The following is a 25,573-nucleotide window of genomic DNA, read 5'->3' on the forward strand; positions in this document are numbered from 1 at the left end:
TAATAGTTTAAAAATGGATAATGAAAACTGTACATATTGGGAATTTCAGTCAAATTACTTTATTCTGCACGAAGTTATGAGTTTTTGAAGTTTTGACTAAATGCAGAGTAATTGTTTATTATCGTAGCTACGGTACTTGACAACCGAAATTAATTTCCGATTATCTGCTGTATCTTTAAACACTTAAATTGCCGCTGTATTCTCATTTACTTAAAGCAAGGTCTAGAGTTGATTGTGGGCTTCTCGTGTTAATAAATAAAGACTTAATTATAATTTATGTAACATTCATGCATCTTTAAGCTTCCGAAAGACCAGTTGTGATTGCAAAACTGTTTATTTAATTTCATTCTATATCTTTTCAGATCCGTCAGACTGGATTTAGGAACGACTGCCGCCATGTTGGGCGATAACTCTAGCTACCACCCATTTCTATACAATCTGAAATTTTCCCGACAACATAATGTTAGTAGTTATCACAAGGTTATGTCGGAATTTACGGAATCGGATCATTGGATGAAACCGGATGTTGAAGCCATTTTGATTGCCGCGTACTGCCTGATCATTGCGGCGGGAATATTTGGAAATACTCTGGTCTGCATAATAATATTTAGAAACACTGAACTGAGATCATCTCGAAATCTGCTGATTCTAAACTTGTCTATTTGTGACATATTTATGGACGCTTTGTGCATGCCGTTTTCTCTTGTTCGCTTGACGTTAAAAAACTGGCCGTTTGGGGAGGTTTTGTGTAAGTTGATCCCATCCCTCCAGACTGTGGATGTCTTTGTGTCGACCCTTACAATCCTAGCTATAGCTATAGACAGATTCAGAGCCATTGTTTGCGCCAGTAGAGATAGAAGAAAGAGCAAACGCATAATTTACGTCATAATCGCTATTTGGGTCATCTCCATCATCTTCTCCCTTCCCATGCTCCTCTTCCACACTGTAGATACGGTTGACGTGATGAAATTCACCATGTGTGTAGAACGATGGCCATCATATCACCTGCGAGGCGCGTTTGCTTGTTGCGTCATGGTTTTACAGTATCTCTCACCAACGTTGGTCATTAGCTGCCTTCACGCACGTATATGTAGCTTCCTGCACAAGCGCATTGAAGAAAACCCGGTTACTCAGACGGAAATAAATCGTGCTATGAGGGACATGCGCAGACATCGACGCAATCTCCTATTGTTGTCGGCCATAACTATCACTTTTGCTGTGACTTGGCTTCCGTTAACTATTCTGAATATCACGGCTGATTTTAATCAAAACTTATTCCATGAAAAGGATTTTAACCTGATATTTGCTATTTGTTTGTTAATTGCCATGGGTTCATCGAGTTTAAATCCGGTATTTTACGGATGGTTCAATCTAAATTTTAGAAATGGATTCTACCAATTGTTGTGTTTTGCGACACCTGATGTATTGCCCACAGAGAGAAGCAGTTTAAACAGCAAAGAAAAGAGAGAGGCGAGCGCGATATACGACAGCATCAGATCCAACCAATCCAATCAATCCAACCAATCTAATCGATCCAACCCACCTAACCAATCAAATGGCTCAAATCATTCGAACGAATCTAACAAATCCAGTGGATCAAAATCGAAGAAATCCAGCACCGGTTCAAAATAAGTGTGTTTTCTGCGATATCACGCGTCGGTTATTTGGATGTTAAGCCCTACTTAGAAATTATATCATTCATATTGTTTAGTATGATCGTAGAACTCTGGTTGTTTTTATTTGGACTCGATCTCCGTTATGACGTGTAGCTACTCAATACACATTTGGAACTGATAATGATACGGTTAAAGACTGTTATGTGGAACATCAAAGCCTGCGAATATTGTGATTAAAAAAAACGTGGTTCGAATTATTAAGATGTTGCCGCCAATTGCGTGAAAGAGTGGCCTACAGTATCGGACAAAAGACATCAAGCCTGCGAATATTGTGATCAGAAAAAACGTGGTTCGAGTTATTAAGATGTAGCCGCCAATTGCGTGAAAGAGTGGCTCACAGTATCGGACAAAAGACATCGATACGAAATAATCGAAAACTATAATTTATGTTTGAGACGACACTTGATGATGCTATAGCATACGTTCTGGAAAAAAGCTATATAGAAATATTTATCAAGTCGAAAGGAGTAAAATATCAATAACAAATGAAACTTTCAAACGAAAAGCATGGCAAACGCGGTTTTAAGAATGAAGGCACGTTTAATTTGATATTAATTCCAGAAACCCTGAAGAACCAGTTGTCAAATGGAAGAAAGGGGCGCCTGTTTGTCGCGTCTTCGCCTTCCGCACCTCATTTGAAAATGGTGGCATTTTTGTTAGTTGGTAATGATATTTTGTAACAGAATGTTTGTATATAGTATCGTATAATTGTTTTGGGATTTTTTTTATTTTATATGTATATATCTCCAAATTTGGAAGTTATCTTTATATTCTTTGAAAACTGTGCCTATGTTGTGACAATGAATCTACAATGAACGTGTCTTTAAGAGGCTACTGTGTCAGTATTTGGGACTGTGTACATGTGTCTTTAAGAGGCTACTGTGTCAGTATTTGGGACTATGTACATGTGTCTTTAAGAGGCTACTGTGTCAGTATTTGGGACTATGGTTATGTATATGTATATATTTGGGACTCTTGTGTGCTTTTTTTTATTAATTAAGGACAGAGTTTATGTGCATATGTATTGGGACTTTTTGTTAGGATGGCCTAGTGGTCTGGGGTGCCGCGCTTCGACCTCTAGCTGGCCGGTCACCTCTGGCTTGCGGCTGTGGTTTCGATCCCTGGTGTGAGCGTATGTGTCTTGGAAATAGGGGCGCCTTCTCAACCTCGTGGGTTTACTCCGGGTACTCCGCCCCCCCCCCACAGGAAAGACCCCTGCGCATGCGCTGAGATAATGAAAATAAAAAATAAGACTTGTCTGCGATATCACCTTCGGTGGAAGCGGACGTTAAACACTAAGAACAACAACATCTTGTATGGGGATTGTGCATATGTGTACATGTATATATTTGGGACTCTTAATGTCTTTGGGGGGACCATGTTAGTGTGTATATAATGGGGATTCTCTGTCTGTTACTGTTGACCGTGTTTATATAATATATTCAGATATATTCAGGAACTGGGTTTATATGTATATACCCGGGACACTTTGTGTTTTTAATTGGGGACCGTGTTTGTGTCTCTTCTATCTGGAAAATGTGTATATATTTCTACATTAAATTGACTTTATTCGGCAGATGTGGATACATTTGGACATTTATGAGACTTTACTTGGGAAATGTGTATTTTAATTATATTTGGACATGATTTATGTGTTTGTGTTTTGGACATCCTGTTTCTTATTCTCTTTCCATTTGGATAGCGAAAAGCGATGACTGTGTATTTTTTATCTATTTAATTGGGTCTAGTTTTGACATTTTTCTGTAAATATTTAAACTGTTAGGAAATATGACACACGTGCGAAATTGATATTTTTTGACTAGAAGCGAAATCATCATTTATTTTTAGAAATTGATAGATACTATTAGGATTGGAGATAGATGTAAATATATATATATATACAATGTATATATATTTGGAAATATATATTTAAAATTGATGAAATGTTTAAAACAATGTTTCAGGCCTATTTGGAATCGATGGGCCTTAACGTATATTTTTAAGTAACGCACACTTTATTAATATGTATTTGGAAATGTATGTTTGAAATTGTAGAAATGTTGGAAACAATGGTTCAGGCCTATTTGGAATCGATGGGCCTTAACGTACATTTTTAAATAATGCACACTTTATTGGTGTTTTTTTTATAGAAAGTAGATTTCGTTTTCTCTATGCCTTGAATTGTAACATCAAAGAGCTGCTTTACGATACGGTTAGGGCTAAAAGCCAAGATCCATTGCAGATTTCGTCATGGGTCACGAGATGTAAATAGGGTTAGAATAAGAATTATGGTGAGGGCACGGGCTAAACCTAATCTTAATCCACAATCTGGTCAACAAGCACGTGCCCTAAGCCTATTTACATCTCGTGACCTATGACGAAATCTGCAATGGCTCTTGGCTTTTATCTCTTACCTTTACCATACCGGTGCTTCTAAACTTTAATATTTACATTACGTTGAATAAGGGTCCGTTGCAAAAGTTCTTAACCAGCGGAACTGGGTAGATGGGTTAAAAGACAGCGCGGATAGAAAATGATAAATTAACTGACGGTCTTCAAGTGGCATCAAAATGCCAGTAGTTTGTTACTCCATAAGCGCGGGTGAGCACGTGGGTGGGCGGTTTGAGATCTATACGCAATTTATTCATTTGGACACAAGCGCTTAAATTTTGCGACAATTCTCTGGGGCTAAATGTTTCTGTAAAGCCCAGCGCATATGGGTGACATGTGCGTAACAGCAATTGACAGGCGAGGATCCGGGCTAACAGCGAACCTCTTACTAGTCAAAATGCCCCACCCCCACCCCCAACTCCCCTTTGATAAAACCCACATTACGGTACGCAGATATTTTTATAAGATCGCTTGGTATTTTATCTTGCGCTGATTATTCAAATAAAAACGTTGTACTATGATAAATTAAATGCCGTATCAATTTGGACCAGTTAAGTTATTCTACCAGTTCAGTTAAAACGAAATCAAATTCAAGGGGAACAACTCTGTTCACTTTGATTTGTTATTAGACGGACACAGATCACTAAAGACTTCCCCATTGACTCCAATGTTAATTCTCGTATCTTAGACCGGCTCTAACTTTTTCCCAAATTTTCGTTGGGTAGAACGCTTTCTACCACAGATGGAGCAACATGTGGCAACCACTTGCCAGAAAGCACGTATGAGGTTCTTCATGAAAAACTTGAGATACACAAGCTGGAAGTAGAGACAAGTAAACATGCAATTTCAGGCCCTACATTTCAACCTAACCAATCTCTCAACTCTTGTATCCTTCCGCATCAAAATTATGAATATTCACCAAAACCTGTCAGAAAATGTATTTTCAAACCCTTTTCCTCGATTCTACACCAAAAAGTCAACAAAAATCGCCATGCAAAAGGGGGAATAAGGAAAAGGGAGAGGAAGACTAAAAATAGCTTTGGCCCTTGTTTCGTGGTGATCTGTGTCCAGACGAGCAGTTCTTTGTCCTTTGACTTCATTGACAAATATGGATATAACATCAGGGGGTGTAGCCTTTTTTTCTCAAAATTCTGTTAGTTGTTATCCTTGTTTGCTCAATTTTGAAGGTGTTGATATTGGCTTGGGTCCAAATGCCACTTACAACCCATAGATTGATCTTCACAAGAAGACTTATTTCATACGATATCCTTTAGCCATAATAGCGGATTTAGCTCTTACATAATGTATCATTAAGTTTAATAGACTCGGTTTGTTTATAATGCATGTGGACGCGTCACTACCCTAGCTTAAAATCTACATCGAGTGTGTTGGGGTTTTTTTTTCAACTAGCTTCAAATTAAATGTCTTGGACGGATTTTAAAACCAAGGGAAATAACTCGATAATGACTATTGGATATCTTTAATAATACGAACGATGACTGCTGGATAATATGTTCTATAGAAACATTCAGTTCTTGTTGTACATATTTATATATTTATTATTTATTTAATTAATTTATTTATTTACTATGATAGATATGTTGATTTATATTTTGTATTTCTAATGGTTACATTTAGTCCGAGGGGAGATAATTCGATTTTATGTACACTGTAGTTGAAATTAACTACTGTATTGTTTGTGCCGACAACACCTCAGATTGTAGTAACATACTTTAAATTCGTCAGACTCCAGTAATAACTGGTTAAGTTAAAGATACATTATGCGAGAATAGATAACGAGTTGGCAGTGCTCACTATAATAGTTAAAAACTACATAATGTAAAGGCAATTTGCTGAAAATTTCAGCCAAATTGATCCACTGTGAACCGAAAATTAAGCGATTGAAATTTCGACATTACTAATGTCGGTACGATAAAAAAAACATAGTCTCTGTTATCCATTTCATGATTAAATCATGAATGAAAGTTGAGCAGCAAATCGGATCACAATCCAGTAAATATCCCAGGCTAACGATGACATCGAGAGTTGATTATGGTCTGGATAAGTTAACCAATGTCTAATTAAAAATTTAGATAACATTTCAGGTCTCAAGAAAGACCTGCAATAGGCAGATTTAGCTCTTGCATAATGTATGTTTAATTTTATACTCTAATTTTATTGTAAATCTTGTGTGAAAAAAATGACTTAAGGCGGATTTTGCTTTAAGTCATATGTGTATTATTATATGTTACCCAAGTGAAGTGGATAGCCCACTCTATGAGACGTCAGACTCACTCTTACGTCACTCTTTTCTGACTAAATACTGAAATCAGAAAGTGTCGTGACGTGAGAACAAGTCTGATGTCATTTAGAACAGATTATTCGGTCATCCTTGGCAATTGTTTTCGAACCCCCACCGTACTCTGCATACCATACCCGGTCATTACGCACAGATGTATGATTGTGAACGATCACGCGAAAGCATTTAGTAGTGCGTGCATCATGATTATAATGATGCCTTGATCCGATAGGCTATATCTGTGGGCCGTTTGCTTGTATGACTGTTGTTTGTTGACCACGTGTGGTCTGATGTTTCCCCTTGGCAAGAAATGTATTCCGTTTATGTAATGCTTCCCCGCTATCCTTATCAGCCAATCCAAAACCTTCCGCCTTATAACTTAACCTCCATATCATTCGACCCACTCATTCAAGATTTTCCGTGAGTTCAGAAAAAGTGTCAGTTCCCATGATCTTTCGAGAACCAAAACATGGCATGATTACCCACTCTCGTTTCGTTGAGGCAAAGGTCGAATGCACGAAAGTACGAATACCTACAACATGCTACATGTGCAAGTCGTGGATTCGATCCCGGGTTTATACGTAACAATAATTAGGATCGCATGCTTAGTGTTCTATTGAAATACGATTTCTTCCATACTCCTCGCAGTGTTTCGTTTGATTAGACCTAATCACACATAACACTGCGGTAATATATTTTTCAACATTTTATTATTTCGGCAATATAATCTCATGATCTAATAGAAGGATGATGAATTTTTGAACAGCAAATCGTAAAAACTAAATAGTGTATTTTATGCTAGCATAGTAGTCATATACATCTGTCTATACTTGACAAACGAATCAAGTGATATTTCAAAGAGCCAAAAACAAATAGTATATGTGCGTAAGATCACTATTGTAGCATACTCCTCGCAGTGTTTCGTTTGATTTGACCTAATCACACTCAACATTGCAGTAATGAAAGCAAATTTCTGTTCCAAATTATGACTGGTCAATAGTCCGATTAACAACTAATAGCTAACTGCGTAGCAATATCATTACGCTTTAAACAAAGCTCTAATTGGACCAAATATGTTTACATAACGTTACGCCCAATTAACCAGTGCATAGCGGAATATTACAGAAAACCTAATTGCGTGACAAACGAGGCTATCAAAACAGATACAATGTAACAATACTGTTTGGAGATGAACAATACTTTTCACCGTTTTTAATACCTTAAATCACTGTCCAAAGTTTCAGGGAAAACCCCAGATTAAACAAATGATTGTCATGTTGATGTACTTGGGATATATTTGATTGAACGGGAAGAATAGACACACTCCCTCAAAAGCCCAAGTATCAGAAGCTAATCCAGCAATGGTCAGAGAGGTATTTCTCGGGCCATTACTTCAGGAATATGATTTTCTTCCAAGTGCCATATTGAAATATGGTTTGTATTTGATTAATATTTTTTACTTTGTAAAAGCATTTTCTATTGGTTCTGTCTTTTCTTGCATAAACCACTCTCTTAATAAAATATTGATGTTTTAGAAATTTACGTTGTCATTTTGTTTCCATCAAGCCATCGGACTAATGGTCTATGGTATGTTCTCCGCCCCCCAGCGCGTCGTTTGCCTTTTTCTACCTATGGTACCGAGTTAGTCGTGCGGTTAAGGCCTGAACTCTTGACAAGGCATTTGGTCAAATTTGACAAAATTTTACTGGATAATCAACCACAAAAAAACGCTCCAGGTTGCGCGTGGGCGCGTGGGGTTTAACGTCAACTCGACACAAACTAGGTCATTTCGGGACTAACATATGGTTCAATTTTATTTCATTAATTCGCTTGCGCGTAGGGGACTTTAGCAGTGGGGGGAACGGAGGACCCGGAGAAAACCCACGAGATTGGACAGGCGATCGTACTCCTTGTCACGAATAACCGGGGAATCAAAACCACGCCAGATGACTCAATGACAGACTTTATGATACAGCGCGCACACGCTAACCATTCTATTGATTCTAAAATGTTCGTTTTGTGTCCGGGAACACCTGGCTAAGTGGGTACGACGCTGGCTCGCTAGCCTGGAGGTCGGGTATTCGATCCCTGCATTGGCCGAGACAGTTCATCCAGATTTTCCGGCGTGGTTTCCCCTTGTCAGTGATGCAGGATGGAAGGCCTGACAAGGACAGCTGTCTAGTCGTTCGGATGGGACAAAAAACCGAGGTCCCGTGTACACATTGGCGTGCACGTAAAAGATCCTTTGGCAGTTGGAATTCGATATAAGAGTAGGCCGTAGCACCGCTGCCCAGGCAAAATATCCCTCATAGCACACTGTATGGCGTATGCCCGTCTTCATTAGCCTGTTCTTTAAGTGGTATTTAGCGATCAGGGAACAAATTAACAGAACACAGTTTTTATGGGATACAATCACTAGTTTATTCTAAAAGCACGACGTTTCGACAAGTATCCTCTTATCGTTATCAAGCACAAATGACAATTTAGTAAACTTGTGGACAATATATATGAAATTAATAAGAAACCATCTGCATGGATTAAGAATAACAGTAATAGAAATAATCAAGGTGTAAAGGATATTTAACAATAACAACAAACATAACAAGGTAATTAGCTACTAATAAGCACTGATACTGCATGATTAGAGGGTTATTAACAGTTATGAAGCCCTTCAAAAGGGTAGCATGTATGGATAGTGGGAAGTTGATAAAGCACAGGTAGTGAGGCCATGTGCATGAAGTTAAATAAGATTTGCATTATATAAGTACAACTATAACAATACACAATTTGTACTAAGAAAACAAGAACAAAAATCCTCTACAAATATAAGGGACAGGTTAGGAGAATCTATAATATCTATAATACAACCAAAGATGGCTTAATAGTTAAATTATGTTGTGCATCTTAATTACATCATCATATGCCCTGGGGATGTAGAGCCCTAAGTCCCTATTGAGTTCAGGTGAATGTCTTCTGATATTTATAGCTTCTAGGATCTTCCTGGTTTTCTTGTTCTGTTGGTTGGCGGTTAGTATCTGGACCTCATTCCATTTAACTCTGTGTTGTGGGTGATTCTGGAGATGTTCCGCTATGGCTGAGTTATTAGAAGCGGCTTTGGACTTATGTTCCGTTATCCTTTTGTTATTCTGATGGGGGATTTTTCAGGTTTTTGATAGTCTTTACTGGTGGTTTTGATAGTTTCATTGATCTGCTTTTTCACTAGTAACGGGGGATAATTATTCAGGTTACAAAACACGTGGCGTAAATGGTCCAATTCTTCCTGCAGGAATTCGGGTTCACAAATGTTGATTGCTCTGCGTGCTAGGGTGGAAATAAGGGCTCTTTTGATATAATGGGGATGACTGGAGTTGTAATTGATATATTGGTCTGTGTGGGTCGGTTTGCGGTATATTTTAGTTTTCATTTGATTATTGACTTTTATAACTTGTACATCTAAGAATGGTAGGGTATTTTCTTTTTCTGTTTCGATAGTGAATTTAATTCTAGGATGCTGTTTGTTCAGGTGTTCAAGCAGGGACATAGGTTCATCATTTTCATCAAGCACCACAAACGTATCATCGACCTTGCGAAGCCAAATGATTGGAGTGATGGGAGAGGTTCTTAGGGCACAGTTTTCAAATTCAGTCATGAAGATTTCAGAGATTAAGGGTGATAGGGGACTACCCATGGGCAAACCGTTGACTTGCTTGTATATGTCATCACCCCAGGTGAAGAATGTCGAATCAAGGCACATAGTAACTAACTCAAGGATACTATCGGTTGACAACTTGGTTTCTAGGGGTGCTTCTAATTCATTTAATCGAGTGCGGAGGACTTCAATAGCTTCTTGACGGGGAACGTTGGTAAAAAGATCAACCACATCGTACGACACAATCTTCCCAGGGCGGTTTAGGTCTCTAATAGTGTTGCAAAAACCACCAGAGTCTTTGATGAAGGATGTAGATGAAGTTCCTAATGGAGCAAGTAGCTTAGACATGTGTTTAGCAACGTTGTAAAAAACTGAATCTCTTGAACAGACTAATAACCTGGCCTTGATCGGGTTTTTGTGGGTCTTGATGGTGGCTCGGGCGTAAGGGGGACGTGGGTGGTTTGGTTTTAACTGGTAAGAAAGATCTTTGGTTAGTTGTTGGGAGTCACATAATTCTTTAAGCTTATCATTTAGTTGTTTTTCTAATGTTGTTGTTGGATTTTTCCTGATTTTTCTGTAGGTTGTGGCATCATTGAGCAGTTGGTTGACGGTTGAATTGTATTCGTCGGTGTTCATGACCACAGTTGATTTACCTTTGTCGGCTGGTATTATCGTTATAGACTTGTCGTCTTTTAGTTCTTGTATAGCTTTGGTCTCACCTTTGGTAATGTTGTGGGAGTTCTTCTTTGTAGTGGATTTAATAATTAGGTTGGCTATCTGGTGGCGAAGGAAATCAACTTTTCCCCCTGGTGCTAGTTGGCATAGACCTTTCTCAATGTTGGCGATAAAAACATCATGATTTCTTGGTGTCCAGGATGGGGAAAACTTCAGGCCCTTAGAAAGTAAACTGATTTGGTCATTGGTTAGATCTTTGCTGCTGAGGTTGACAACTGTTTTAGTAAGGAAGTCAGTCTTTAGCATAGTTGTATCTGTTTTCTTGGTTGTTACATTATCTTTCTTTAGTTGTTCAAACTTTTTGAGGTGTCGGTGTTTAATTCTTTCTTCGCTGGCTTGGTTGGTGGAAGTCTGAGCCTTGCGGATGGAATTAAAATCCTCTGTAGTAACTAGACGATTAAGTTTCAGATGTGATGCTCCAATATCTTGCAGAAGTCGGTGCTTAGTATTCCGGTGATGTTGAATGCGTTCACGTACTAGGGATTTACTAGCTTGTTATTCTTAATCCATGCAGATGGTTTCTTATTAATTTCATATATATTGTCCACAAGTTTACTAAATTGTCATTTGTGCTTGATAACGATAAGAGGATACTTGTCGAAACGTCGTGCTTTTAGAATAAACTAGTGATTGTATCCCATAAAAACTGTGTTCTGTTAATTCATTAGCCTGGGTTAGGAGCAGAACAGTAGGACGTTAAACCCCATTTCATTTCGTTTTGTGTCTTAAATATTAGATATTAGGATCACATATTTTTAACATCAGTCTTGAATGAATTGGATCAATATTGAAATCGTGTTTTTAATTTCGAGTATAAATGATAATAATGAAATTTAGCTCCTTTAATGGCATACTAAACTTAGGCTGCCTGTCTACAGTTAGCTTCTCTTGAGAAAAGACACTAAGCTATTTGACCGACATTTTAAGTCCTAAATCGACGATTTTATTCGAAAACACTATATGTATACTTCGAGAAATTTGAGAAGTATATATTCCGCGTCCATTTAATAAAATTGAAAAGTTTTATTTGTTCTTTGTGTATATAACGGATGTGAAACGGGGTAGAGACCGCATTACAAAATAGTATACTAATTTTTGGATATGGCGGCCATTCAGGGCTGAGATCTATTCTCGAAGTATGAATTAGATGGATCTCTGTGCGCAGAATGTTTAATGGTTTAACTGTCCTGTACGTCATTCTGGGTCATTCTCTATCCGTTGCATGACCAATGAGTACATCCAAACAGAAGAATAATGGTATTATCGACTTGTATGAAGTTTGATCAAGGAGGACCTGTTGCTCTATTATATCTCCTGACATTAAATGGATGTGTTAATAACTGACTTGTAGTCGTTTCATTTAATTTAATATTACCTTGGTGGTTTGGGATTTGTCCTCAATAGACACGGATCAAACATAAAGCTTGCACACTGAATAATCTCAGCTAATCAATCGGACCCGTCACTCTGTGTTTAAAAACATACAATCGTAACCTTTCGTCTTAAATCGATTATCGATATTGTAGTCATGATATCATGAAATGTATTAAAGGATCTAAATCGCTATTCTTTGGCACCTAGAAATGTACACAAATGGGTTGCAACGAATATAATAATGGGGATGTATAAAGGTTAGGTTTAGGGTTAGGGTAAGGGTTGGGGTGGGGGTTAGGGTTAGGGTTACAAAGGCATTGTACACATTGCCTGATTGTTGACATTGACTGTGACATATAGACTGATTTACATTCAATCGTTTCTGTTTTTTTTCTGTAATTTCTAATCAGTTATGTTATGTACAGATAAAGGAAATAATTATCGTTAGGAATATCTCATTGATTAGTGTAACATTGGAGAGAGAGAGAGAGAGAGAGAGAGAGAGAGAGAGAGAGATGGGGTTTAACGTCCACTCGACACAAACTAGGTCATTTCGGGACTAACACATGGTTCAATTTTATTTCAATAATTCGCTTGCGCGTGGGGGTCTTTAGCAGTGGGAGGAAACCGGAGGACCCAGAAAAACCCCCACGTACTCCTTATCACGTACAACCGGGAATTCGAAACCACGCCAGTTGACTCAATGACAGACCTTATGATACAGCACGCACGTGCTAACCATTGGAATGTGTTTACTAAACAGAAGATAGAGGGTTCGATCTCGATTCTGACACTTCTGACACTTCATTGGCCCAGTCGGTTCAAAACAGTAGGACGTTAAATTCCATTTCATTTCATTTCATTTCAGAAAGTTCTACAGGATTGCTAAGACTGGTTTACCCTTGTCGGTGATGTAGGGGAACAGGCCTGGTAAGCAACAATGTTTAGTCTGTTAGGAGGGACAAAAAACCCAAGATCCCGTTTACACGTTGGATTGCACGTAAAATATCCCTTGACAAACATCTGGAGTTTAAAGAAGAGTAAGAGGAAATGCCGCTGTCGCATTAACATTTCCTTCATAGTACACTACACGCTGTATGCCAATCTTCATTAACCGAACAGTAAGGACATTAAACTCCATTCCATTTCATTTTATTTGATGTTGGCTTATAATCGTATAGAGGTTTGTGGGGGGGGGGGGGGGGTAACGCGTGCGCGTTGGATCAGCCGGTCTTTCATTGAGTCCTCGCTTGTACGTGACAAGTAGGGGCTTTTCTCGAGTCATCTGATTCCCCCCCCCCCCCGCTACCCGCAAGCGAATTATTGAAATTAAATAGAACCATATGTTAGTCCCGAAATGACCTAGTTTGTGTCGAGTGGACGTTAATCCCCATTTGTCGCTCTCTGTAATCGTTTAGCCAATTTCTTTTGACGTACCGAATAAATATGATTGTATGTTATACACGCCGTGTGCCAATCTTCATTAATCCGAGTAGTGCAGAATAGTTAAGACGTTAAACTCCATTTCATTTCAATTCAAGGGAATCACCTGGCTAAGTGGGTAAGACGCTGGCTCGCTAGCCTGGAGGTCGGGTGTTCGATCCCTACATTGGCCGAGAAAGTTCATCCAGATTTTCCGGCGTGGTTTCCCCTTGACAGTGATACAGGACGGAGGGCCTGACAAGGACAGCTGTCTAGTCGTTCGGTTGGGACGAAAACCCGAGGTCCCGTGTACACATTGGCGTGCACGTAAAAGATCCCTTGGCTGTTAGAATTCGATATAAGAGTAGGCCGTAGCGCCGCTGCCCGGGCAAAATTCCCCTCATAGCACACTGTATGGCGTATGCCCGTCTTCATTAGCCCAGGTTAGGAGCAGAACAGCAGGACGTTAAACCCCATTTCATTTCATTTCATTTCAATTTATTTAATGTTGGCTTATAATCGTAGTGTCAATTTACCTCTACGTACCGAATGAATACAGTCCCGTGTGTTATGAGAGGTAATGAATGATTTTAATTCATCCTTGTACTATTATTCCACCACTATTGACGTTGATGTATCGGCAAATTTTATGAGTCGATCGTCTTTCAAACTTATTCGTTCACCTTTCGTAAACATTAATTAAATAGAATAATGGGATCTAGAATTGGATTGCGACCAGGTTATATTTTTAATAACGGCCACTAAAATAAAAACACGCGTCTTAGATTAGATACAGACTTGGAATTGACACGCTATAGTTGTAGTACACTGTTAAAAATAAATTGGAATATACCAGTTTGAATTCGGTATAGGAGTAGGTCGTAGCGCTAGGGGCGTTGAGTAGTCTAAGATACGTACTAACTAACTGCACACATAACAGACCGGCCCTTTGTTGTGTAATAATGGAGATACACCCGGAAAAATCTATTTATAGCAAACGAGAAGGTTTCCCCGAGTTAGATGAATTGTTGGATAAATTGTGACGTCGTACACATCGGACACGTGATCCACAGTATGCAATCATAGCTGCCTTCAGCGACAGTTTCACATTGGACGACGTATCCGAATGAAGTCACGTGACCAGAGAGAATTCCCTCCACGACGCGATTATCCAGGTCTACCATCTATCACGACTGGATAACCTGGTCTAATACGTCACAGTGTTTTAGGGAGTTTACATAAAACTAAAACAGTATTTAAATACAGCGTATTAGGAAGTTTATAAACCTTAAACAGTACAGCGTATTGGGGAGTATAAAAACCTAAAACAGTATTTTAATACAGCGTATTGCTGGGGGGGGGGGATAAAACTAAAACATTATTTAAATACAGCGTATTGGGGAGTATAAAAACTTAAAACAGTATTTTAATACAGCGTATTGGGGAGTTTATAAACCCAACACAGTATTTAAATACAGCATATTGGGGAGTTTATAAAACTAAAACAGTATTTAATTTAAAATGTATCTATACAAGCCAGGCAGTTTACAAGATCTCAATCAGCAAAATTATGTAAATAAGCACATACGAGTGTTAATGATCATGAATTTTATTTTGGCATTTTCCCTCATCCTTCATTTGACTCTACCAATATGCGTGACATACTGTTGTGCTGGATAAACTTCAGCATAATAATTTTAAAAATGAAATTATACCGTCGATCCTAAAGGCCAATTAAAAACATGAATATACTTTACTGTAATAATACGTGGTCATTTTCCACTGGAAGTATTTAATTTAACAGTCGGGCGATAAAATTCCACATGTAGTCCTTAAAAGAAGCAAGACTCAACTCATTCACAGTGTTCGACATTGCAAACAAGGCTTATTGGTCAAATTGAATCAACATTGATGTTGTTATCTTATTGTAATAAAGCGGCTCGATGAACGAGGTTAAACATACACGACAGGAGAATATTACCGGTGTAGACTGGAATAACCAGATGTCAAAGACTGCCATGCAATCTAGGTTCTCCGAGTATTTCGTCAAACATAACTGATTAGAAATTACAGTAACATAGAAACGATTGAATGTAAATTAGTTTATTCATTCATATTGCACTATTACACGCGTTGCGACCCATTTGTGTCCACTTCTAGGTGCCAAAGAATGGAGATTTAGCTCTTTTAAAAATAAAAAAATAAAAAATTTAGTGTACGAGAAGGGAGCCACAGTTGCTAAGTGAGTAAGACGCCGACTTCCTAGCCTGAGGTCGCGGGTTCGCCGAGAAAGTTGACCGAGAAAGTTCATCGGAATTTTCCGGCGTGGTTTCCCCTTGTCAGTGGTGTAGGACGGAGGACCTGGATAGAACAACTGTCTAGTCGTTCGGGTGCACACAAGAGATCCTTTGGCAGTTGGAATTCGATATAAGAGTAGGCCATAGTGACGCTGCCCGGCAAAATTTCCCTCGTAGTACACTGCATGTCTTATGGCCGTCTTCATTAGCCCAGTCGGATCAACACAGTAGGATGGTAAACCCCATTTCATTCCATAGGAGAAATATTTAATTTTACAGTTCAGTTTTAGTGTGCAAACTATTGAAGAGATTAATCTATGCTATTGTTAGTTTATTATGTGTTGGAAATCTTTAAAACATGTGATTGGTTTATAAAGATGTTACCCAGTGTGGAAGCGATCGTCAAACAGGCAGTATAAAAATATTGTTCGTATGTGTGGTGTATATTTGTTATTTCTCGCGGGAATCAAGTCAGTTGAATCACTGGTTGACATTTGATGGATTTGTAAATCCTCTCCAAACTATAACACTGTGAATGTTAACCCTCTAAAAGGAAAACCAGTCTAAGATATAGGTTTTACAAAGATAATATATGATGAATAGAAAATTTAGCCGCATTCGGCATTCACTGAGGTCGCTATATAGGATATAGTCAAGACAAGTCAGTGTTATTTGATGTTTCGCTGAAGTCTTTCGATGGACTTCTTTTTACTTCGACAGAATCCGAACTGTGAGATTATCTAGCATTGCCATTTCAATTTTGCTGATTAAATTGAATGTTAAATGATCAGTACATTTCTCCGTGTATTTAGCAGTGGAAAATTTGATATTTTCGGAAAAAGTGCAAATGACTCGCTGGTATTTTAAAGATTGATTGTGCTGGATTAAATAATACAAGAGCTTAGTTACTCGGTCGTGCCCGCTGAGGTTTTACCTCGTGTTGTTTTATTGTTCTCCCACCGACGGGTTTTCTGGAACTGGATTTCTATTTTGACTTATGTGAAGTCTGATCAATTAGCATTTTCCTGGGTATTATTGGACAATGAAATCAAAATAACGTCGTAAAACGTTGTAATTGAAGACATAATGTTATAAAAAGCTGCCATTAACAATAACGTTATAAAACGCTGTATTTAAAGAAATGGCGCTATAAAACATTATACAAAACTGCAATCGAAGACATAACGTTATCAAACATAATGCAACACTGCAATCGAAGGCATAGCGTAATCAAACACTGATATTAACGATTTAACTTTATTAAACCCTGCAATTTACAACATAACGTTATAAAACACTGCAATTAAAGACATGATTTTCTAATTCCGGATATTAGGTAATATTAGGTTTTAATCCGTTTAATAAATAATCGTGAAAGCTAAAAGAATACACAAGTTTGTACATTTTACAGTATTATCGACAGATGGTGAGGACAATTAAAACAACGTTATTTAGACTCAGGCGACGAGTAATGTCTGCGTTTATAGCAGTTACCACGTTTGACAAGAACATAAGAATCAGGGATATATTCATTGCTAACTTGATCAAAGAAAATCTGAAACATTGTGGATTTGAACAATAATATCAAGACTCGAAATAGAGCCAGAACGTGAGCGAGGACAATGGTAGGTACATTGTTTCCTGATAAAATTCATTCAAAGTTTAACTCACATGCTTTTTGTTTTACATAGTTGTTCGGATGGGACGAAAACCCGAGGTCTGGTGAACACATTGAGAGCACGTAAAAGAACCCATGACAGTTGGAATTCGAAATAGAGTAGGCCGCAGTACCGCTGCTCGGGTACCAACCCCTCCCACCATAGCACACTGTATGACGTATGGCCATCTTCGTTAGCCCAGTCAATGTGGAAAGTAGGACGCTACACCGCATTTCATTCAGGGGCGTGGTGATAGTGAGTTTGCGAGTACAGATACTCATGCGCCACTTGATTAATTGTGCCACTTATTACTATCATAAAAACATTTAATTTTGTATATAATTTTGCCAACAAAAAAAATGTGGAAGAAATTTAAAAAGGAAAATATAGTGGGCCAAATCGGTGGAGTTTTCAAAATGTCAAGGGGGTTCTGGGATGGTGACGCCCCTGATTTCATTCAGGTATCCCAACAACAAAAGGTCACCGAGATGTTTTAAATTCGATCTAATCTATTTCATTCTTATTTTCTATACAGACGAGTCTACCAAACATCGGCTATTACTGTGGATTGTTGGTGTATGTAGGTAAGATGTATAAAAAAGACCACATTTCAGTCCAGCACTCCCTCTCTCTCTCTCTCTTTCCCCTCTCTCTCTCTCCCTCTCTCTCTCTCTCTCACACACACACACACACAAGCACACAACCAACCAACGCCATATTATGCAAATTAGCAAGGTAGAAAAACACATTGGATCGAATCTGTACCCCAAACAACTAAACCTTACCCCAACCCTCGTTCAATTCACGTGCATGACAGTATTGGTTCTTAGTGGCGACCAAAACAAACTAGAGCTATTACCCGCAACTCTATTACAAGGCCATGTATGACCTAAATTGACCATATTACTACATTTTAAACAAATTAAATCGGTATACAATTCAATTTTATTCAAATCTAAAGATTATGTTATTTTGTGCGATTTTAAAGATGCATTATCTAATTTGTAGATAAAGAGCTGGTCGTTCTTATTATAATAGTTACAAAATAGATAATGAAAAATGAATACATTAAAATAGTCATTCAAATTACATTATTCTGAGCGACGTTTAATTAAATCCTTCCTTTTCTCACATTTCTGACTATATTTGAGTCTTTAAGGCATAACATGTAGGAGTTGTCTCCGGGCATTACAAAACCTCCGAGCATGTCTATATGTTTGAATAGGCTAAACATGCCAGCAAGTACTGGAGTCCTGAAAGATGCACCATGTAAGAACTAAATCTGCCTATTGTAGGTCTTTTACTGACTGCATATTGTTATATAAACTGTTAATAAGGAATTTATTAACATGACAAGCCCATAATCAACTATCTAATATTTCGGCTGATCGAGATTTAAATGCATTGTACACGATTACCAGTTAAAAAGTTAATTTTAAATACGGTTAATCTAGACAGTCACGCTTGTCAAGTACCATTTCTACGATAAGAAAAAAAAACATCTATGCTACATCCTCTGTTATTAAATTGAAACCTGCCCCCATATCGAAGCACATCTGCAGCGCCTGGGGTGCTACTGTGGTGTCATCATTTTATAATCCCAAAATAGATACGTTTTCACGCTAAAAACTAAAAATATATATATATATATATATATATATATATATCAAATTTTGTATTATATTTTCAGGCTTTATTAAAGCCGAACCCTCTGTGCCGTGGAACTTGACTATATACAACAATAAACAGTCTTGGAATGAAGGCTACAACATTTGTAAAAACAACAACCAGACGCTCCTCAGTATCAGAGATGAGAATAAATATTCTGCCATGGGAAAAATTGCACCAATATGGAGGGCGGAAGGTTATCTGTAAGTAGCATAGTAGCATAGTTGTAAGGTGCAGAAACGTAGGAGGCCTTTATCCCTATTTTATTTCATTAATGTTCTGTTTTTATTTATTTATTTATTTTTTTTAATAAATAAGGGAATTCCTACGACCCATTGTCTGTCGAATAATTCTAATCAGATTTATCGTGTGCACAGTTTATAGGGGGTTTCCAAGAAGCTTTATTGCATTGAAGACGGCATGACGTCATTCAAACCAAAACGTCATGGGATTTCGTGCACTTTATTATTTTGACTAACAGGCAAAAGAATTTTTTCCCAAAAATATTATATGTCTTCTATTTCCCCCCACATTAGCAGTCTACCCGGAGCAGCCCGGCATATCGTCAACAGAATTAGAAAGACGCTGTTTTGAGTTAACCAATATGGCGTCGATGGCTTCACCAAAATGACGTCATGCCGCCTCCGCGTCATTAAGCTTCTCAGGGGTTTCCCATGAATAGTTATTCAGTAATGTTCTGAAATCAGTGGATCAGTGGACAAGGCGTTGGCTCACTAATTACGAGGTTTCGTGGTTCGATCCTGGTGTTGATCGAGAAAGTTCAGGGGGATTTCCCTATGGTGTAGAACGGATGGCCTGGCAAGGGACAACATAGTGGTTCGGATGGGGCGAAAGCCAGAGGTCCCGCGTACACATTGGCGTGCACGTAAATGAACCCTTGATAGTTGGAATTCGATATGTAGGCCGTAGAGCCGCTATTCGGTCAAAATTTCCCTCATAGCACACTGTATGGTGTATGCCCGTCTTCATTAGCCCAGTTCGGTGAAAAAGCAGTAAGACGTTAAACCCCATTTCATTTCATTTCTATTTTTAGTAACAATGATTATTGGCTTGGGCTCTTTGACATTAGTCCGCCAGATGGTAACTACACGTGGACTGACTGTACACCCAAGGAATCATGGGAATTGTGGGACACGGGAGAACCGGATGAAAAAGACACCAGCATGTGTGTTCGAGTCTACCAATATAGCGGAAAATGGCGGACGTTTTTCTGCGATGATTATTACCAGATCATATGTGAAAACAAACTGGGTAATTATTCTAATCATATAAAAACGGAAATTTAGAAAGGAAGTTTCAACTGATGTCAATCCAATCAGTTTTAGCGGTGTTGGTTATCATGGGATCTATCGTTTATTATGACCATGATGATTATGACGATCACGACGATGAGCATAATGATGAATTGATAGAGCGTCCGAAATTCACCCCTCGATGTGCTGTCCCTAGACGTCATTACGTTTAATAAAAAAAACACATCAACACACAATAACAAAATTGGGAATCTTCAAAGTTGGTTTGTTCATGCGGCTGAACCGCCAGCATGTTAGAGATTAATGTTTTAATTAAATCATTAAATGGTGAACGTATTTTAATCCGGTTAAATCTCTGCCATCCGGTACCCTAGAGAGTCGATTATAGGGCTGTTATGTTAATAAATGTTTAAATAATAGTTTACATAACATTTGAAGCCAAAAAAATAAAGGACCGCAGAATATTTATGTTATAATTTTTAGATTCGTGTTGGTATGACGAATACGACGGCTACAAGTTATCTGGTATGTTGGAATCGTATGGTAATTCAGAATTAGACGAGTGTGTTATAAGATGCGACAATAAGGAAGATGGCGATAACGAGTGTGTTGCCTTTAGTTACAGTGTTACATTTAAACTGTGTCGTCTGTTGATAGAAGGTCACGTGTATATTGGCAACGAACCAGCCATTCAGATAGATACCATTCATACAACATTCGTCAAGAGGTGTTACGAATGTGAGTTATTGTCAATTATTTATTGTTTTTTTGAAAGAGCTTATTACTTATTTGGGGATAACGTGGCTAAGTGGGTAAGACGCTGGCTCGCTATCCTGGAGGTTGGGTGTTCGATCCCTGCATTGCTCGAGAAAGTTCATCCAGATTTTCCGGCGTGGTTCACTCTTGTCAATGATGCAGGACGGAGGGCCTGGCAAGAACAGCTGTCTAGTCCTTCGGATGAGACGAAAACCCGAGGTCCCGTGTATACATTGGAATGCAGGTAAAAGATCCCTTGGCAGTTGGAATTCGATATAAGAGTAGGCAAAAGTGCCGCTGCCCGGGCAAAATTTCCCTCATAGCGCACTGTATGGCGTATTAGCCCAGTTTAGGAGCAGAACAGTAGGACGTTAAACCCCATTTCATTTCATTTCATTTATTACTTATTTCAAAACAAACTGTGATGATATGTGCTGAGAATTGTGCGTTTGAGAAGCTATTTTTACTTGCGCAAAGTGCGCAAAGCCTCGAAGAGTATATCAATTGTAGCGGCCGACAAGGCGCCGCTACAATATTGCAGCTATCGTTTAATTTTTTTATTTCAATAATTATTTTGCAAGTCGGGGTACTTAGCAGTGGGGGGAGACGGGAGTATCCGGGGGAAATCCTCGAGGTTAAAAGGTTGGACAGGCGAACCTACTACTTGTCACGTACAATCGGGTATCCGAAACCACGCCATTTGACTCAATGGTGCGTTAAACCACTTGGCCTCCCAACACCCCTTTTGTTTTTTACATGAATGAACGTTTTGTTTAAAGGCTCAATACTACTCTTGTTGTAAGTGAATAATATATCCCAATCTTTATTCTGGTCAACAAATTGCACTATTTTACAATATTCCAATTAATTGATGATACAAATTTCATCTTAACACATCCAATTTAAAAAAAATGGAAAAATTCAACTGAATGATTTGAAAAGCCTGGCGTAAAGCTTTTCAAATGTGACTTGGATTTAAAAATATTTCCGAACCCTCTGGACAAGTAAAATAGGATTTAATGGATAATTTACACAACAGGTAGGACACTAACACATCTAGTACTTAGAATAAGGCTATTTTTTTATTTTCTGGAGCTGTCAAGCCAGCAAGAGTGTTATTGTCCCTTTTAAAAATGAATGACTTGAGGTTAAACGTCCGTACTTTTCTTCACCAGCCTGATAATGATGATGGCCTAAATGAAATGATGTTTAACTGTACCAGTCAGATTAATGGATACGGACATGCGCCATTCAGTGTGCTATGTTTTTTTCTGCTCGGACAGAGATGCTAAGACCTACTCTTCGTTCGAATTCCCTCTGCCAGGAGAATCGTCCACGTACTGCCAGGGGGGGATCGTTACTGCCAGGGGAATCTTCCACGTACTGCCAGCCAGGGGATTCGTTCGGGTACTGCCAGGGGCGGGAATGGGGGGGGGGGGTCGTTCACGTACTGCCAGCTCTCTTTCAAGGTTGTGAACGAGTGGATGTTAACCATATTTCTTTTATTCGTTTGCAGACAATATCATGCCGGAAATGAATGTTACGGTGAGCAAGGATAGACAGCCAGCCCACGAATGTACATCAGAAATTGTTGAAAGTACGGTTTCCACGGTGAACGGTGTAAGCACCCTGAAAATTGAAAGTAGCGCTATGGAAATTGAAAGTAGCTCTATGAAAATTGAAAGTACTGCGGGTATGGATATGTTATCATCGAGTAAACAGGCTGTATTTAAAGATATTAATCCTGAAATAAATTATACGGAGAAAACGTCTTACAGTTTTACTGAGGTAGGCCGGCGCTTGCCACATATATATAATATGATTTAATGTATGTCAGAATATAGTAAAGTGGTGAATTCTTTTTTACCGTGACGTATTTTGTTATTTCTTTATTTCCCACCCCCCACCCCCCATCCCACTAAGAACATCAACGCTGATTGGTTAATCAATTGTCTGATGTCATAGGGTCAAAGGCCGCTCGTATGACCCCTGACGCGAGCTCACACTACAAAAGTATAAAAAAACGAGATATAGATCTGTATTTTCAATCAGATTGGATTGAACCTGTTTCATATTTCACCATATTGAACCGCCATGTTCTGTTTACTAAAGTTTCCCATTGTTTTGTCTGACAGGATTTAGCTGCATCCAGTACCATGATGTTAGAATCTGTTAAGAACACGGCGGAATCCAGTGTTACAGATTCATCAATCATCACTACGGAGACTTCATCTTCCGTTAAAATAGTCAACTATAACACACAGCTCACCTCATCATCGTCAACAGGTAAATGAAATGTGATTTAACGTCCTACTTTTCAACTCCAACCGGGATAATGAAGACAGATACCCGCCAAACTGTGCTATGAGGGACATTTTGACCGAACAGCGGCGCTACGACCAGGGGTTATTTTACGTGTACGCCAAAAAAAATGTACCTCGTTATTTTATCCCATCCGAACGAACATTATGTTGTCCCTTGCCAGGCCCTCGGTCCATGCAATGTGCTCTTCGTCGAATTAATGCCAACTTCCAAGGGTTCTTTAAGTTTTACATGCACGCCAATGTGCCCTTCGTTCTTTTAGGGTTCTTTTACGTGCACGTTAATATGTACGACCAGACACTGACCGGGAGAGAGAGAGAGAGAGAAATGGGGTTTAACGTCCACTCGACACAAACTAAGTCATTTCGGGACTAACATATGGTTTAATTTTATTTCAATAATTCGCTTGCGCGTAGGGGTCTTTAGCAGTGGGAGAAAACCGGAGGAGCCGGAGAAAACCCACGAGGTTGGAAACACTGGCCGAAATATGACACGAGTGATTTTTGCCCAGACAGCGGCGTTTCCGACTATTCTATCTGCAAATGTGTACACAGGTGAACCTCGATTTTTCGCCCCACCCGAAAGATTAGGCAAACGTTTCTTGTCAGCCCCTAGTTTCAATATTCCTCTGAATAATCGATAGAATCAGTCCTGACAAATGGAGTAGGGTCTCCTTTTACCACATCGAGAATCAAACCCGGGAAATTATAGTCCACGGTTCAGTGCCCCGACAACTCAAAGTAAATAAAAAAAACCAAAATGGTTTAACGCGTGCGCTGTAGACCATAAGATCTGTCAAGTGGCGTGGTTCTACACTTGTAAGTGACAAGGAGTAGCATCGCCTGTTCAACCTCGCGGGTTTTTCCGAGATTCTTCCCACTGCTACAGACCCCTATGCTCAAACGTTTATTGAAATAAAATTGAACCATATGTTAGTCCCGAAATGACCTAGTTTGTGGTGCGTAGACGTTAATCTCTCTCTCTCCCTCATATAAACTTATTTACGTTATAGATGTAGTTTAAAATACTTGAAATAGCTTATGGTTAAAGGGGTATTACGTATAATTAGATAAAAAGCTGGCAGTTCTCGCTATAATAGTTAAAGGGACCATCCCGATTTTAACACAGTCTCGGAAATAAAAGTATGTGTATGTATGTATATTTATTTCTTGTAGCGACACCTGTAGCCAAAACCAACGTAGTATGTCCGTGTAAATGTTTTACGGAAATAGAAGGTTCCACCGTAGAAGCCGAGATAATAGAAGAGATAAAAAAAGAGTTGGTCATCAACACGACTTCCCTTTCCTCCTTTAAACGGAAGCTAAGTTCGGCAAGTGATAACAGAAGCTCGGCCGTTGTCGTTGGAAGTATTGGTATTGGTTTTCTTGGCTCCATCATGCTATTTGTCGCCATTTTGGATTTTCATCACATGTTCCGTGCGTTAAAGAATGTTTTGGATCATTATAAACAGAATCGTATTAGTGTTGTTTATCAGCAACAATAAATGTTGTTACATATTATTGGTTGTTGTTTATTGAATAGTTCAATCGAGGGCCACAGTGGATCAGTGTGTAAGGCGCTGGCTCACGAGCAATGAACAGAAGGTCTAATCAGGGGGTACGGTATTTATCAATGGTTGCTGTATATTGAATAGTTCCTTTGGATTTTCCGGCGTGGTTTCCTCTCGTTAGTGGAGCAGGGCGGGCCGCACGCGGTGTGTGTGTGTGTGGGGGGGGGGCGAAAAATTTAGGTCCCGTGGACACATTAGAGTGTGCGTAAGAGCACCCTTAACAGTTGGAATTCGATATAAAAGTAGGCCGTAGTGCCGCTGCCCGGGCAAAACTTTCCTCATGGCACACTGTATGCCGTATGCCCGTCTTTATTAGCCAAGTCGGTCGTCGCCTGCCCAACCTCGTGGGTTTTCTCCGGGTCCTCCGGTTTCCTCCCACTGCTAAAGACCCCTACGCGCAAGCGAATTATTGAAATAAAATTAAAAACCATATGTTAGTCCTGAAATGACCTAGTTTGTTTCGAGTGGACGTTAAGCCCTCT

The 25,573-nt window shown here is 38.9% G+C and overlaps 2 protein-coding genes across 2 annotated transcripts; both read left to right on the forward strand.

The window, feature by feature from the left end:
* Positions 1-513: 513 nt before the first annotated feature.
* LOC126815309 (neuropeptide F receptor-like) lies at positions 514-2,246 on the forward strand. The gene is made up of 2 exons (XM_050540878.1): positions 514-1,422; positions 2,238-2,246. Exons 1-2 carry the CDS (start codon positions 514-516, stop codon positions 2,244-2,246), a joined length of 918 nt encoding a protein of 305 aa, XP_050396835.1.
* A 14,015-nt stretch (positions 2,247-16,261) lies between these two features.
* Positions 16,262-25,039, forward strand: LOC126816182 (uncharacterized). The gene is made up of 8 exons (XM_050542443.2): positions 16,262-17,468; positions 18,037-18,085; positions 19,192-19,372; positions 20,224-20,441; positions 20,927-21,181; positions 22,716-22,987; positions 23,335-23,485; positions 24,697-25,039. Exons 1-8 carry the CDS (start codon positions 17,466-17,468, stop codon positions 25,023-25,025), a joined length of 1,458 nt encoding a protein of 485 aa, XP_050398400.1. The 5' UTR covers positions 16,262-17,465; the 3' UTR covers positions 25,026-25,039.
* Positions 25,040-25,573: the final 534 nt, after the last annotated feature.

The sequence above is a fragment of the Patella vulgata genome, chromosome 3, assembly GCF_932274485.2.
Source record: "Patella vulgata chromosome 3, xgPatVulg1.2, whole genome shotgun sequence".
Classification (NCBI taxonomy): Eukaryota; Metazoa; Mollusca; class Gastropoda; family Patellidae; genus Patella; species Patella vulgata.